Genomic DNA, 16,617 nt, shown 5'->3' with positions numbered 1-16,617 from the left:
TTACATCATGTGACTTGCGCAAAACTTCATCCTTCGGCTCCTGCTGTACCAGACCACTTCCAGCCCCTACCAGTTCATTTATCAACATCTATAGCCAAACACAGCAACAAAGATTCAGGAGATCCCAACGAATTATGCAACTAAAAACTCGAGAAAACGTGAAGAACATGCACAAATTTTCACATCTTGCTATCGAATCAAATATAACACAAAGTGATTAGAAAGTTACGAATTTGCTATCGAATCAAATATAACACAAAGTGATATAAATCATAGGTTGAAAATGTTTCCATACAACCAACCTATAACTCGCAGAAATCAAAATAACAGAGAATAATGGGTTTTGTGACACAGAATTTTTTCCAGCTTGAGTGGTTTTACGATAAAAATCATACATTCATCGTTTGTTATCAGAAAAATACAAATTTGCTATCAAATCAAAATTATTACAGAGTACTACAAATCATATGACTAAGACGTTTCCAGAAAACAGACCTATAAACAGCAGGAATCAAAATGACAACGAATTGCAGGTTTTGTGACTCCAAATTTTCAGAAATCGTTTAAATCATAACTCATCAAACTTTGCACATATAACCAACATTTTTCTTGCATTTTTCACATCAAATATACATATATGGCATGATCAATGCATCAAGAAAGGTTTAGAACATGCCTTTGCATCTAAACGCTCGAATAAACGAATACCGACGCGATGATACGTGGAGGATGAACGGAGGACGATTCCTCGACGTTTTGCTTGACAAAAACTCATCAAAATATCTAGTATATTGCTAGGATGAGTGCTCAAGAGGTTGCTACTCAATGGAGACACGACTTTAGCCTTTTAGGTTAGTTTTAGTGTGTGCAAAAGTGTGAGTATATGTGTGTGCAATAGTTTTTTTGTTTTCTTTCTTCTTTATTTTTTTCTTAACTTTTAAGCAACTTAATTAAATGGCTAAACTACTAATTAGGCTAAATAACTAAGCCCAAAAAAATTATAAAATAATAAACCGTAAGTTAAAGAATTAACTCCTAATTTTCGAAAATTGCAAATAAAATGCTAAAAACATTTTAATTCATCTAATAAATTAGGCTAATTAAGGTAATTACGCATAAAAACAAATGTTTTGTGAATTACATGAATTTTTAAACCTACATCTAGCCATATCTCTGAACTATTGAGGGTCATACAAGTATTGGATTTCATGTTCTCGTTGAGATAGTCCAATTCAAGATGTTGTATTTGGCAACTGTAATTTGATGGATATCCAACGTGTTGCTTAAAATAAGTTTATAATTAGATTCATTACTGAAAGTTGTGGAAACAGGAAATTAGCTTTAAATGATAATTAAGTTAGAAGTGTGCAACTACCAAAATTAGCAAAGAATTTTACAAAGCTGGCAATTTGAAAAAAAATGGAACTTCAAAGTTTTCACTTTCATCATATTAACAAAATTTGTACTCTCGATACATTGCGCTATCTGATCGTCGATCGGAATTATAATGAGTTCACAATTACTTAATTAGTGAATTTAAAATATTTTAATTAAATAATAATTGATTAGTAATGACTACTGATACCCCATGGATGAGCCCATTACCCTTGGTCCATCCCTAGCCCAAATGAAAGATAGGTCCATCAAGGGCCCAGGTATTCTCTTATAAATACCAGGTTTGATTGTTAATTCGATTCATTCAATATATCATTTTCAGCAGCACCCTTAGCTGCTCCCCCCATATATCCTCAGTCTCTGACTTGAGCGTCGGAGGGGCTACGCGACCCTTAAAGTTGGCTCGATTTCATGGCATGAATGCGGAGTGCCATGAAGCAAAGTGTTGATATCTAACACTTAGTTATGTCCTACATAACTTAGGCATATTGAGTTGGCAAAGTATATGAACAACTTGGCACATTGTGGGGATGTGTTTGGTGCAGAAAAGGTGTTGGCAATAGTGAGCTTGGTTGCCATTTCGAGTTGGCTGATTTGGGGACACATGACAGTCATTTCTGATGGTTTGAAGCAGTTGTTGGGAGTTAGAGACACTTGGCAACATTCAGAAACAAGTGGCATACAGACATGGCAGTTGTGCATGGCAGTTACACTTGGCTCCATGCAGATTTGACAGGTGTCCTAGACAGTTAATTTCGGTTTTCTGCATTGTATTGTGTTTATATGCTTTGGCCTTGAGTTGCACAAGGCATTCACGAGTGTGAGCCTTCTTTGTGTGTAAACCTAGGCTTCCTTTTGTAATTCTGAATGAGGATGAATGCAAAGGTTGGGCATTGCCCGTAATTCGTTGTGTGCTTTACATTCTGCACGTTTTGGCTTGGTTTGCTTGGCTCTGTGAGTTCGATATTCCACTAAATAATTAAACACGAGTGTTGAAAGATTGGCTGATTGAATCAGTGCGTGATTCAAGCCGCACAAGGGTTAGGAACTCGAGAAAACGTTGTATGGAGTTAGGTTGCAGGGTATTAAACCATTGTTGGGCAGACCTCACCAACGTGCCCAGAAACACCCTGCACCTGACTCCATCTGAATACTGGTGCAACAGAACCGCATTCTCGAATCTTCCCAAGTGTTCCTCGGGGTCAGAATGTCCATCATATTCTCTAACATTTGATTGTCGGAAATGGGGAGGAAGCCCTTCCTCCAAGATGGCTAGTGAAAAAGGGCTTCCTCTCTTGAATACCGGCGCCCTGCTTCCTACATGCTCCCTCAACCTCCGTATCTCCTTCCACATCTCCCCCATCTCACTAATCTCCCCACTATGGAGGGGTTGCGTCTCCTCCACCCTGCTCTGATGGGCTTCAACATTTTCCTCACGCTCCTGACGAGCGGCTTGTTCCTCTACAAACACAGACTCTTGATTTCTCTTCATAGCCTCATCCACTGTCCGAGTGATAAATTGCCCCAACTGCTCCAAGGTCAAGTTTCCCACATTTTCATTAGGACGGGGTTGCTCGGCCCTGGTCTCTTGACGAGGTTGTTCAGTTCTCGTCTCCGAACGGGGTTGTTCATGCCTCGCCTCAACATGAGACAGTTCGGGTCCCCTCTAAGGACGCGATGCCGCTGAGTTAACTATTCTGCTTCCTCTCCTGCCTATCATCTCTACGTCTCAACTCAAAGTTCCCACAGACGGCGCCAAGTGATATTCACGAGAAATTTAGGGTCCGATCCACGCAAGCGTCACTAATCCCGACACGGGCTTCAAAATTACCCTGGGCCTGAAATCACAAATAAGACCTGTTAGGAGGGGGCCAGGAGGGTGTCCTGGCGTAGCCCCTCCGACGCTCAAGTCAGAGACTGAGGATATATGGGGGGAGCAGCTAAGGGTGCTGCTGAAAACGATATATTGAATGAATCGAATTAACAATCAAACCTGGTATTTATAAGAGAATACCTGGGCTCTTGATGGGCCTATCTTTCATTTGGGCTAGGGATGTGCCAGGGGTAATGGGCTCATCCATGGGGTATCACTGCAAGTGATACTTACGGGAAATTTAGGGTCCGATCTACGCAAGCGTCACTAATCCAGACACGGGCTTCAAAATTACCCTGGGCCTGAAATCACAAATAAGACCTGTTAGGAGGGGGCCAGGAGGGTGTCCTGGCGTAGCCCCTCCGACGCTCATGTCAGAGACTGAGGATATATGGAGGGAGCAGCTAAGGGTGCTGCTGAAAACGATATATTGAATGAATCGAATTAACAATCAAACCTGGTATTTATAAGAGAATACATGGGCCCTTGATGGGCTTATCTTTCATTTGGGCTAGAGATGGGCTAGGGGATTAGTGACGCTTGCGTGGATCGGACCCTAAATTTTCCGTGAGTATCAACTACTATATAAGTTTCTCATGAAATATTTTAGAAGGTGTCTAAAATTAATTAATGAATTGATTAGATAATTATTTTTTTATTATATTAGATCATGTATTATCAAGAGTTGATAATTATTTATATACCAAGTATTTTCAATAATGAAAAATACAAGAGTTTTAATAATGGACATATAGAATCATGATTCAAGAAAAATCCTGATAGGTTGAAAGACTGTGTTTAATAAATACAAGTTATTAAAAAGTTGATAACATGTGATTAATACAACGCGCAACTAGAAAATCTACAACAAGCTATTGATTTTATCTCTAAACACGAGCAATTTTCGTCTACCCTTGGAGGGTCTAGACCGATCACCTCCCTTCAACCACCACGTTGTCGCCCTGTCGTCATAGATATGTCATTGTTCTGCTAGAATCTTGCTATTTTCGGTGATTGTTTATCTCAACGCAAATTTCATATGGATTTCTAGTGCAATCTACGCGATGAACAAAGTTTCTGATTGTGGACTTAATTATAAGGTTGAAGAAAGTTTGTAGGATTTATAAAAATGACTAACTCTACTAATTCAGACATGTTTGATGTCAAGTGTTCTTAAACGTAAAGGTAAATCAAATTTAAACACTATTAATAGTTTAAATCATACGATGCCTAAGAACATTTTGAACGTCAAAATTTTGTTAAAATTTCCGATGCTTCTTGGGTATGAGAAAACAATACTCCAACAATATTGTCAATATTCTTGAGCTCGCCATATTTTCAAATGGTGTAGGGGTGTTTGTAATGCCCTAAAATAAATATCACAATTTGTTGATTTAGATTACGAGGTTACTAAATAATTAACGGTGTTAAAATAACGAAATATGTCATATCTTGGACATATAAAGTCCAAATAATTTGAAAATTAAAGATGAAATAAAAAACTCAAAGATTTAGAAGTTTTGTTTTTGATATTTTGGTAAATTTGATCGTTTGACTAGTTCTAACAATATATTATGTTGAAAATGTTAAATATAATGTAATATTAAAAAAAGTAAATTTGAAATGTAAGTAGATGAATGAATTCAATAAATTCATTTACCGATATAAAGTTATAACAAACGAGCAAAAGAGATATAAATATGGTTTCAATTTTTCTTTTCGATCTTCCGACTCAATAGTTTATCTAATCAACAAACCGACTTCAGTTCTGGAATTGACACAAGGTATTCGATTAGAGGAATAAATTTCATATTTTTGACAATATTTGGAATTCATCAATTTTTGGAATAAATATGATAAATTGTTAAAGTACACTGAAATTGAAGATTGTTGAATATTGTATGATAGAAGATTATAGTTGCGTTATTTGAAATTATTCTTAATTTATTATAACAAGAAATTTTAATCGTTAAATCGAAATCGAGGCATTGTTTGTTTGTTGTTAAATCAAATTATTTATTCTGAGCCTACAAGGCATATAATATACTTTGTATGAAGTTTTCATAATTTAACGGATGTTTTGATATATTATATTATTTTAAGTTATTTGTTTAAGGTGAATTTATAGCCTTCATGTGCGAGTGAGAGATGTAAGAGATGGGAAAATGGATTTACTCATTTACAGGCTTCCACTACGCATATGAAATAATACATGTCCAAAAAATTGAAATAGGAGTGGCTGAGACTTTCTTCTTCAATTCATTGTCAAATCATAATATATCATAAAAATATTGAAGCAGTTGGACTGTGTAAATTGGACTCTTTCCCTTTCGTGTTTGGCGTAGGACCAATGATAGCATAACTATATCGTTGGAAGAGATTAGTAAATCGAATACAAAAGATCATATACCGTATGCGATATTCGTGTTAATATCTGTAACAGACAAACTTATAACCATACAGGTTTAGCTCATTCAATTTTCTTAGAGTAGGTCTCATGTGAGACCGTCTCACGGATCTTAATCTGTGAGACGGGTCAACCATACACATATTCACAATAAAAAATAATACTCTTAGCATAAAAAATAATATTTTTTCATGGATAACCCAAATAAGAGATCCGTCTCACACAAATTTTTGTCATTTTCTTACGAAGGTTTCGACTTTAAACTTGTTAGCACATTAAGTTTTAGCCCCCCCCTTTTTTTTTTGACGATAGGTGAACTTCAATTTTAAAAATACAAAGATATATAATTTATCAATATTCTTGACAGTTTCACTATCATATAATATGGTCTTCTCTTTTTTTTGGTTGGTTGTGGGGCATACCAGCAATGTCCTTCTACATCTGCAATACTTGTCGTCACTCTCGCAAGTATCGTCATTATTTACTGAAACATTTTTACCACAATTGTTCTCCTTGATCATCACTTGCAAACGAGGGATTCGATTTGAAGTTGGTTTTTCTAATTCGTCCTGGCGAGAGTTCCTAGAACCCTCATGAGGAATCTTTAAAATCCCCGCTACTTAATTTTCAACAATGCGTCACTGACCATCAAATGAAATGTGAATAACCCGTCCTCCTCTCTTTGTTTGAAAGAAGGGGCGCTTCAGTTTTGACAGTGCTTGAAACAATTTTGTTTCTCCATATTACTATATCTCTAGAGTCAATAATTCTATTTAGATTTATCTTGTGGATGTACTCAAATTGGATCGGTAAGTTATGTTATGGTCAGAATCCTACTCATGTTTTCTAGAACCAATATAAGGAATAGACGCATATTCATACGAAATAAATCTCACAAATAAATGTAAGATTTCAACTAATCAATTCGTCTTTTTTGTTAACATATACATAATTTACTTTTAATATACAAATTAAACTTCTATTATTTGATTAATATTACATTTGAGTAGTTTGCACAATCCACGAATCTCTGAAATTATATAATTGAAAATAGCTTTCCTGTTTTACGATCACTTTGATACAATACATTCCAAAATATGTATTTCAAATTATCTCACTTTCTTGTTAAATGTCTTTTCTTCCTCCTTCAAGTTATAATGTCATGCAAATAATTTTTTTTTGGTCAAATACCTTGTGTTTCGCTTGTCAAGTGTACCACTCAGGTATCCCATCGCATGCAGCAGCGCATGCATGTTTTCTGGTTACTGGTTTATATCACTAGAGGCATTTTTGAATTCTCCAGTGGGTAGTGTGTAAGGACTTTTTGAATGGGCCGTGTACTCTTTAAATATTTTACTGGTTTCTATAGAGCGACGTGCCATAAAAATTCTTATTAGCATACAAAATACCATATAAAGTCAATTACAGCACAGTAAAATCTCAGGTAAACATCAGGGCAGAACAAATGTCATACTGATACATTTACATGGCATAAAAGGTCTCACATTACTTCATATTCAAATGCATTTTAAACACAAGCGAACTCCAACTAGAACTCACGACGTTTTATTTAGAATCCATCCTCAATGGGACTTTTATTCATCGATGCCAAACGAACCCGAAAACAGCAGTGTTTATGCCTTCTCCAGAAGCTTTTTAATATCCTTCTGCAAAGTCATAGGATCGAGGAATTTTTGAGCTATCGGGATTGTAAACGAGGCAATGTCACAAAGCAGAAACTAAATTTCTTTACCTCTATGCTGAGGGGAGAGGTGGTGGGTAAGAAACGATCAACGACATGACCCTCTTTATCGACAAGAAATTTTGCAAAGTTCCATTTGATACCGTCCCCAAGAAGGCTACCTTTGCTCGACTTTAGGAACTTGTACAATGGGGCAGCTGTGGGACCGTTCACGTCGACCTATATGTTTGACATGACAGGTAAAGTTTCTTCTACAACTATGTTGAAACGGCTCGGCCAGCTCGAAGATAAGGCAACATTTCACAAATCAAAGAAGTGTTTTTCAGTTGGAAAAAACTGAAACACCAAAGGAAACCAGCTATGTTAAATTGTTACCTTGTCGAAAATGGGATACTCAGCCTTGAAGCGAGTGCAAGCAAACTCTTGAATTTCTTCATTGGTGCCAGGCTCTTGTGAGTTAAACTGATTGCATGGAAAAGCCAATATCTCCAAACCTGCACATAATGGAAACTTTTCATAGCGTGTCCAGGTATTTTCCTCCAGAAAATTACACAAATTATGGGAGAAAATTAAACTCAAACAAGGCGAGATTCAAATACTCATTTGTTGCAAGACATAATGCTACAAAGCTTTTCAAGCCTCAAACAGCAGGAGTAATTTCGTCACCTCCAAGTACAAAGTGCGACAATAAAAATTAAAAGAATAAGACACAAATATCAGACCTTGATCCTTGTATTTCCCATACAACTGGGCCAACTCGGTGTAATTTCCGCTAGTCAGGCCACTGCACAGGATAAGGAACGAAATCACATCAACTTTTTCATCAGATTGTAAACAGATGCACTACTAAGTCAAACAGAAACAAACTTGAAATGCTCATTCTCAAATGGTGCACAAAAGCTTGAAAATCACAAAAAATCCTCTCTTGTTTATCATAGTAAATATATGATAGACACCAGAAGCCAACATGCGGGTAAGCATACTATTGACATATACGAGATTATCTAGGATCAACAATTTGTATCTATGGATCAAGCATGACAACCAAATAAGAAAGACAAACTCAACACGACGTCCCAATAACATTTTTTGAAAGGGCCTAAACAGCGAGCACAAGTCAAGGTGCCATCCCAAGCATGGGAAGTAGCATAGAAGAATTCCTTTCCCACATTCCAATTCTAAAAATAATTCATTAGTACAACATAGAAAGGGGTATGCGCATACCACTGCGAGGCCACATTGACAATAAGCAGGACCTTTCCCTTGTAGATGCTTAAATCAACATCATTTCCTTTAATATCCTGCAACCACCCACCATTATCATTGAAAAAATGGAACCAAAAGGGAAAGCATGAGCTAATTGTAGGAAAGGATCATCTAATTTGGTCCAGGGATCTGTTAAAGAAACCCCATGTGATCGATCCTGTGGATCAATTTTGTTTTAACCAAATCTTCTGACGGACCACTGAAAAATATTTTTTTTTTTACAAAAATAATACTTCCAGTTGCATGTAAAGGTAGAGACATCCAACCAAATAATATTTTTATGTCAAAAATATTACTTCCGATCTCTGATCTCTTTTATGTCAAAAATATTCCTTCCGATGCGAGATCGACTCTAAACACACGAGGGTGTGAAACTTTATTTCTCCTAGTATTAAATTCGTATCCTATTAAAATTTTAAGATCATATCTAACATTACAGATGATATTTGAGATCTTGAGGCTGTTCAGCCAGACAAGATCAAGCTCATGCTCTTCTTTCTTCCAAATTATAACCAATCAAGTTAATTCAACCACTAAAATGTCGACACAACCTGATACAAAAAAATTTCAGTCACACCAAACAAATCCCTAAATTCCCCTCTCCAAGAAAAAGAAATTTGGCAGAAATTCCAATATCACAAAAAAAAATTAAAAAAATAACAATAACAAATCATTCACACTAAAATTAAAGAAACAAAATTGACTACAATCAACAATAAAGGATACGCCTATAATAAAATCACACACTTAATTTAAAAATTAGAGATATGAAATAGAGGTACCTTAACAGTGAAGTCATGAACTGATTGAGGCGCGGCTGACTGGCTGGCCATTGTGTGATCTGCTCTCGCGCCTAGAAACAAAGATTTTCTTGAATTAATCACACCAGAGACAGCTGAAGTACTCACAAATCTAGCTTCGAATGGCTTCGAAGAAAGAGGAATCGAAGAAATACGCGGTGAACCGAAATGGGTTTTCCTAAGAATCGACAAAGATCTCAAAGGTCCAACGTATTTGTTTAGATTGTTCAAAACCCGGTTTGAGAGAGAGAGCATAATGATCGAGCATATATATAAAATCCAAAGGAAAATGGAGAATAAATATGGGGTGGTAATTTGATTCTGTATTGGCACGTGTCACGGTGAAAATTACAGTAACGTGGAAGTATAGCCTCCGAGCATGTGCACGTGATTCGGATTTTTTTGGAGTTATTCTATTTTTTTTATTCTATTATATATATGGTGTATTTGTATAATTTTTTTTTTAATGTTGTGAGACGGTTTTATGATATTTATTCATAGATCAATTATATTCATGTTTATAATAAAAAACAATATTTTTAATATAAAGATAATACTTTTTTGTGGACTACTCAAACAAGATTTTTCTATCATAAGATTGAGTTGTGAGAACGACTCATAAATTTTTTTATAATTTTTTTACATAAAATACAAATAATACCATAATCATATTGTAATTTGTGATTATTATGTATTGTAATTTGAATTGTTTATATTTAAGCAAGATTATGTCATAATAATGAAAATTAGTAAGAGATTGATCAACAATTTTCTAATGATAAATTCAAAAAACAAAATAAACAAAATACCAAAAAAAAAAATTCCTGTTATGACACAATCGTATAAGATTATATATACTATAATCTCATATAGAAAATTAAAATATAGCGATACCTAGAAAACATATATTAAAAATTATTTTTAAAAAAAAAATCAAAATGCAATTTGTTATAAGTGGACATATGTAAATTGGGGGTGCAAACGTGTCATCTAGAAACAAATTAATTACATAATTGCAGAATATTGGATAAGAAGGATAATATTCTTCTATAGTGATGCAACTGTGGAAATTAATATTTGTTTTCCTTTAAAATTTTGTGTCCTTCCTGGTAAAAAAATTATGAGTGCGTATTCTATGAGTCAGTCTCACGAATCTTTATTTATGAGACAAGTCAACTCTATCGATATTCACAATAAAAAGTAATATTTTAACATAAAAAATAATATTTTTTCATGGATGACCCAAATAAAAAATATGTCTCACATAATACGACCCGTGAGACCGTCTCACACAAGTTCTTGTCAAAAATTATTTCTTTGTTGAAAAGTTCCGGTTTACATATTGATTTATAAAGCATATTTGAAATGATTTAAGATAATTTTGTAATTTCAAAAATATTTATATGTACAGATTTTTTTTCTTTTTAATAAACTTACAAGGTTAAATTTATTTTAATTAAATTGAAGGCCAACTGATAACATATTAAAAAGTCATTACAAACATACACCTAAAACATGTCCCAATCCAAAATAATGTCCAAAACCAACATAACATAGTTTACAACATGCTATCGGTCCTAGCCGGAAGTCGCCTGAAGAAGTTCACGGGCACGGAAGGCGATCGGTACCGGAACCGCGGGTGCCTCATCATGTACAAACCTGTCAATGCTGCAATTACCTGAAATGGCGTCACATACAAAACTGAAGCAGCGATGAGGCAGAAAGTAACAAAGATAGCCGTGGCCCGAGGATCCCTCCAGCTTAGCAAAGATTGGCATCGCTCGCCTTGAGTTGCAATGTCCCCAACAACGGTCTGAATCCTCCCAGCAACGCTCCTCAGTCGATCATATCTCATCCGGACCAGATCTGGATTTTTACTCGTCGGGAATGTGTCAAACTCTTCATCGAGTTCATCAGGATGAACCGCCTCGGCCTGTGAGATTTTGGTGTTCATGTGGGGTGGATATCTTGGTCTATACCGGAAGTTCCATATTCCTATCAGAAACATGTAGAGGAAAATTGTAGGTAGGATCAACTCGGGAAAGGAGACGAGCATGAGGTATAGAACATGCACGAGCACGGTTGTCACTGGGTTTTTCCAAATACAGATATCGGCGAGCCATTTCCCTACAGAAAACAAGCATGAGAAGACCGACATTAGTCGGAAGAAGTTGGCTTTGCTTCGGCGCATGCTCCAGAGGTGTGAGTCGACATCAGACATGTATTCTACGACCTCTTTCCTAAGTGGGGGCTCGGCTCGACCCAACCTTGTGGCCACTATGTTGACAGCTTGGTGGCGTAGCATGTCTAACTGCATGACCGTGAAAGGCCTTATGTAGTGCATTTTCGGAAGTAGGGGTCGTGAGTAAACATAGAGCATGTTTACGAAAGAAGAAGTTGACGAGAATCGTAATGCCAAATGCAACTCTCCCATTTTCTTGATACCGGTGGGGTGGAGAACTAGCAGTGGATAAAAATGTGTGTAGACTCTACCCGTTTCTAGTGTTGAAATTCGAATACGAACCTTTCCAATTTTCAAGTCCTTGTTTCCATTCGGACCCTTGTCGCCCAATTGGCTGTTGTCGAAGACACCGACTGTCAGAACAGTTGCTGGATCAAAAACTTCCCATGTATACTGCTCATTGTATTTCGGGGAAAGGCTGTCAACAATAGTACGGGTTCGGATCCATTTGTGCCCGTATTTTGCCACACAATATGTATCTGAAGTGCCCTTTCCATCCCGAGTTTTCATAGGGTGAAGCCCAACAGCGTTCAACACACCAAGTTCCAAGATCCCCACTAGAGGCTTCCAAAGTGGTTTTGCTGTGGGCCGAAGGTCGCTGCTGTAATGAGTTGACTCGTCAAGAACATGGTAGCCTCCGTCTAAACAAACCCGGAGATGGAGTTTACTAGAGAATTTATCTTTCTTGAGTTGATCGACATCCACGAAAACAGGCTGATCAAGATTAAACCAACGAGAATGAATGACGCGATCATCAGCACGTTTTTCAACCATACTTAATGATATAATGACCCTCCCGATTGTTTCATCTTTCCCCGGAGCCACGCGATCCTCGACCGTCAGAACAAGATGGTCTTCAAAAGGTTCCGCAGCTACAAAAAACAGATCCTCGTTCCATAGAGGGTTGAAATTTCGTGCCGGAACCGGCTTCGTTCTCATAACTTGATTGCCTATCTGTGCCTTAACATAAGCATCTGGAAATCGACTCTTCTCCGATGGTACTAAGTCCTGGGCTTCAACAACATTTACCCGGACATACCACAAGCGCGGTGAATGATAGACTTTTGAACGCATGAGAGCAGATGCAGCAGCTGAGCTGTCGATTGGTGTTGCTGCATCAGAGTGACATGCATCAGGAAAGGCCTCATCTGCTTGAGTACCGATCCAAACCGCAAGCATCAACTCACCCTTTGTCTTCTCTCCCTTCTTGTCTTGGAGTCGATACCACTCAGGAGCCAGAGGACTATCGGGTGGAACACGCATTGGGACCTCATTGAGGTCGAATCTGATGAAGCCAACAAAGTCATCTTTCATGAGATCTTTATCCTTGACAACTACTTCAAGCACAGATGCTTGCATCCGCTCCTGAGAGAAGGCGAAAACAACATTCCACAATGGATTTTGCTGTTTCTCAATGTGCTTGGTAACACCTTTATAATTTCCTATTTTCACCTCCACATACGGATCCAAACTCCCAGTGACATTCATAGCAGGAAGGTCACGAGCCTTAACAACCCTGACAAAAAGGAAGTGCATTTTTTCAACTAGATCGTAAGTACCTGCAGCTGTCCTATCTGTCTGAATCACACGTCCCCCAACAACTCGCCCTCCTCCAAGAAAAGGACTCGTTTCCTTAAGCGAATAATCGACCGGTTGTGCCGATGATGCTGATTGAACCCGAACAAGGGTTGAAGGCTGTTGTTCAGCAGCCTTCATCTCGTCTGCCACATATTTAGTTGTTTGATGAGGAACTGAAAATGCCGGAGCATGATTCTGCTGTTCTGAACTTTCTTGCTTCGGGAGATGATGAAATGTGTGTCTCGCCTCCGATTTAAAATTTTGACTTGAATTAGAGATAGGTTTAGCAACCTGTTCCGGGGGCACTTGAGTTTCCTCGACTTCAGAAACAGGAGCAGATGACTTTATAGATGGATCATCTGTAACATAAACTCTCAGTCCTAGCTCCCCACGAACGCGAGAAAAGATACTGCGCTTCTCCAAAGGATATTGCAAGACAACCGCGTCAGAATAGGGAACGAAGGAAGTCCCGTTAATGCTTACTTTTCCAAGAAAGGACCGAGTTTGAGCTGCTTTCACATTATTGTAGATGCAAGCATCAAGAGTAAGACTGTTGAGGGCAGATGGATCGGTCATATTGAAGAAAAAACTCTCATTCCACACCGGATTGAGATCTTTTTCCTTGATACTCGTACGATACTTTTGACCATCGAAGCAAAGCTCCACAAAGGAACTAGATGAACCCTGTCCGTCTTTGGGTAAAAGGTTTTGAGCACCAACAACATCAACTCCTATCTTCAGGTCACCCATAGTCATTGTAGTATGTTGTCTACGAGAAAATCACTATCCGAAGAATGAGGTTCCAAGTCCTGATAGCTGCAACAACAACAAAGAAAAACAATTGGATCTCAAATAGCAGTTTATGACTGTCATTGAACGAAAGAAGAAAAATTATGCCAGAAAAAGCCAAGCAAGAGCATTCACATGATACCGAAAGGACAAATCTACGAGTAATACAAATTTAAGCACAGCAAAACCAACATTTTTTTCCGTAAAACTTGATTAAATGCTGCGTCACAACCCACCTCTCAAACTAAGATTTCAAGTCGCATGAAGAAGGAATGGGACGAAATTCGCAGAAATAAACTTCATAAAATGAGCTGCAACGCAAGAGCATTGCGAGTAAACATCAAAGAAAGTGATGACATATTATTGTTATCGAGCTTTTCAAGACAATCAAGAAAGTCATTTACTATGAATCAGAAAATGCTACATGTTCTCAGATTATTAGCAAAAGGACAGAGACGAGATTTTCTGTTCATAAACACCTTCCACCTACAACCTTAAAATATATAACCTTAATTAAAGTCCAACTCTCGGGTCACTCGGAGGGGAATGGTACCAAATTCGATCCAACTTTATTAGAAAAAGAAACAGATCAGAGTAACAAAAACAATAGTTTATGGCATTGTTTATGGCACATGAACAGATCTAGCTGGAACAAATATTATTTTAGTGCAAATCAAAATCAAAATTTTGTCTTTGAGAATGGATTTTGACAGAATCATGCATTACGGCCCACAAGCTAAAGTAGCAATCATTATTAAAACAAAGATTGACAGGAAATACAGACAAGAAATGAAATCACGTTCATTGAAAAGTCCACCTATCTTTTCTTAAAATTTTCACAAAATACACCTCAGAGATATTACTTTACTCTAACTGACAATGCAACAAAAAGAAATATACTTTTTTCAAGAGAAACTGGGTGGCAACAACTTGGTGAATTTTTTTTATTTTCTTTATTTAGGAGAAGGAAAAAATTGGGTCAACAGTTTCATGTTCTCGTGTGTGTACCTCGTGGAGAGATCCATGTACTTAAACAAAGAATTCTTGAAATTACAAAACTAAAGTTTGCCTAAGAAAGAGAAAGATTCATATACTTTAGTCACATTCGAGTCTAAACTGCATATACTCCACAAAGGAACTAAAGAGAGAAGGCATGATATAGACATCAATACATAATAATTAATAAGTATAAATATAAAATAACATAATATAATTACAAAAAGGTTAGCCAAAGTACTTTGATGAGCAAAAAGACACCACTTTTTTTAAAATCATTAAAACTTAGATATGAAAAGGTTATAATAAGATAAACGTAATCTAAAGCAGCTAAATGAAATTTACGTTGCCCAAGACAAGAGAGACGCACAAATGTGTGTTGTTGTGCGTGAAAAAACTGGAAAGATTAATCTTTTACCAGAAACAAAAAGCTCATCGAAGTCTTCTAAAATTTCCACACAAATCGGTGTTTTATGTCAAAAAATGAACTTTTTCAAGTTTTAAAAAAAAAAAGAAAAGAAAAGAAAGACGCCAAAAACCAAAGAATTCAAGAAATTTTAAAAAATCGGAAAAACATTTCCTGTGTTCTGAAAGAAATACCAGTATTTGTATCTGAAAACAGCCCTTCAGCAATTATCCACCGACACAAAATGTACCCCCTCAACTGAGAACCAAAAACAAACAAAAAGAAAAAAAAAGGGGGGGGGGGGGGGGGGGGGGGGGGGTTGGGTTCACAAATCAAGAAAAATGCACAGGGGTAAGAAAGAAACAGATAAATGCAGCAAAAGCACAGCACTGAAATGTATGTAAGATTAATCGAGATTGGGTGGCAGAGGAGATACTGGGGTTGGGTGGGTGGAGCTTTGAACTTTAAATCATCGTATCTGTGCAAAGGAAAATTACGGTCATCATCAATGGCATAACAGTTGGATGATGGAGGAAGAGTTGCAGGAAAATTCACTTTTTCTTTCTTTCTTTTCTTTTTTTTTTTTAAAAAAACTTTATGATGGTCAAATATATATTTTAAATAAAAATGAAACTTTGGAAAGTATAATTAAATATGAAAATTTTGAAATTCCAGAAATGCATACATGCATGGAAAGCTTCAATAAATATATTATGATAATTCGATAATACTATTTGGAAACCCCGAATTGAAGTTTAAGTGAGTCAAAATTAGAGTCAACGGATATTGTATCTTTAGAAGATAGTGAATTATTTGTAATTTTTTTTAAAAAAAAACATATATTTTCTAGACTATTAATAATCTATTATATTAAGAGTTTATTAATCCACGAACAGATACAAGGGCATAAATCGCAAAAACCATTAATATTTAACTAGGTTTATTATGTGTTGTCTTGAGTATAAAAAAATATAACTTTGTCTTGAATAACATGTATAACTTTTGGCCTAGTGATAAGCGTTTGAACCTAACAATTAATATCAAGTTCTCGTACGTCAAATTGTTAATCTTGTGCTATTTGATTTGATTGGTTAGGTGAATCGTAATACTATGTATAATATGTTAAAAATGATTTCTTGTAATTTAGTTACTTGTAATCTCAC

At 36.6% G+C, this 16,617-nt stretch overlaps 2 protein-coding genes across 5 annotated transcripts; both read right to left on the bottom strand.

Moving 5' to 3' along the window:
• Positions 1 to 7,051: 7,051 nt before the first annotated feature.
• On the bottom strand, positions 7,052 to 9,713 carry LOC140807849 (probable phospholipid hydroperoxide glutathione peroxidase). Its single transcript, XM_073164809.1, has 6 exons — positions 9,426 to 9,713; positions 8,602 to 8,678; positions 8,100 to 8,161; positions 7,753 to 7,871; positions 7,429 to 7,596; positions 7,052 to 7,342 (listed from the first exon to the last, which is right to left on the bottom strand). The coding sequence occupies exons 1-6, from the start codon at positions 9,696 to 9,698 to the stop codon at positions 7,310 to 7,312; spliced, it is 732 nt and encodes a 243-aa protein (XP_073020910.1). The 5' UTR covers positions 9,699 to 9,713; the 3' UTR covers positions 7,052 to 7,309.
• A 1,165-nt stretch (positions 9,714 to 10,878) lies between these two features.
• On the bottom strand, positions 10,879 to 16,022 carry LOC140808095 (multiple C2 domain and transmembrane region protein 7-like). 4 transcript variants are annotated; one of them, XM_073165114.1, is made up of 2 exons: positions 15,891 to 16,022; positions 10,879 to 14,079 (listed from the first exon to the last, which is right to left on the bottom strand). In XM_073165114.1, the coding sequence occupies exon 2, from the start codon at positions 14,017 to 14,019 to the stop codon at positions 11,002 to 11,004; it is 3,018 nt and encodes a 1,005-aa protein (XP_073021215.1). In that variant the 5' UTR covers positions 14,020 to 14,079; positions 15,891 to 16,022; the 3' UTR covers positions 10,879 to 11,001. The 4 variants fall into 4 exon arrangements, with proteins under 4 accessions (XP_073021215.1, XP_073021214.1, XP_073021217.1 ...); XM_073165113.1 differs by lacking the exon at positions 15,891 to 16,022 and adding an exon at positions 15,649 to 15,760; XM_073165116.1 differs by lacking the exon at positions 15,891 to 16,022 and adding an exon at positions 14,561 to 15,216.
• Between the last annotated feature and the right edge of the window lie 595 nt (positions 16,023 to 16,617).

Source organism: Primulina eburnea, chromosome 12, assembly GCF_022965805.1.
Source record: "Primulina eburnea isolate SZY01 chromosome 12, ASM2296580v1, whole genome shotgun sequence".
In the NCBI taxonomy this organism is placed as follows: domain Eukaryota; kingdom Viridiplantae; phylum Streptophyta; class Magnoliopsida; order Lamiales; family Gesneriaceae; genus Primulina; species Primulina eburnea.
This window is presented reverse-complemented; position numbering and strand designations above follow the sequence as displayed.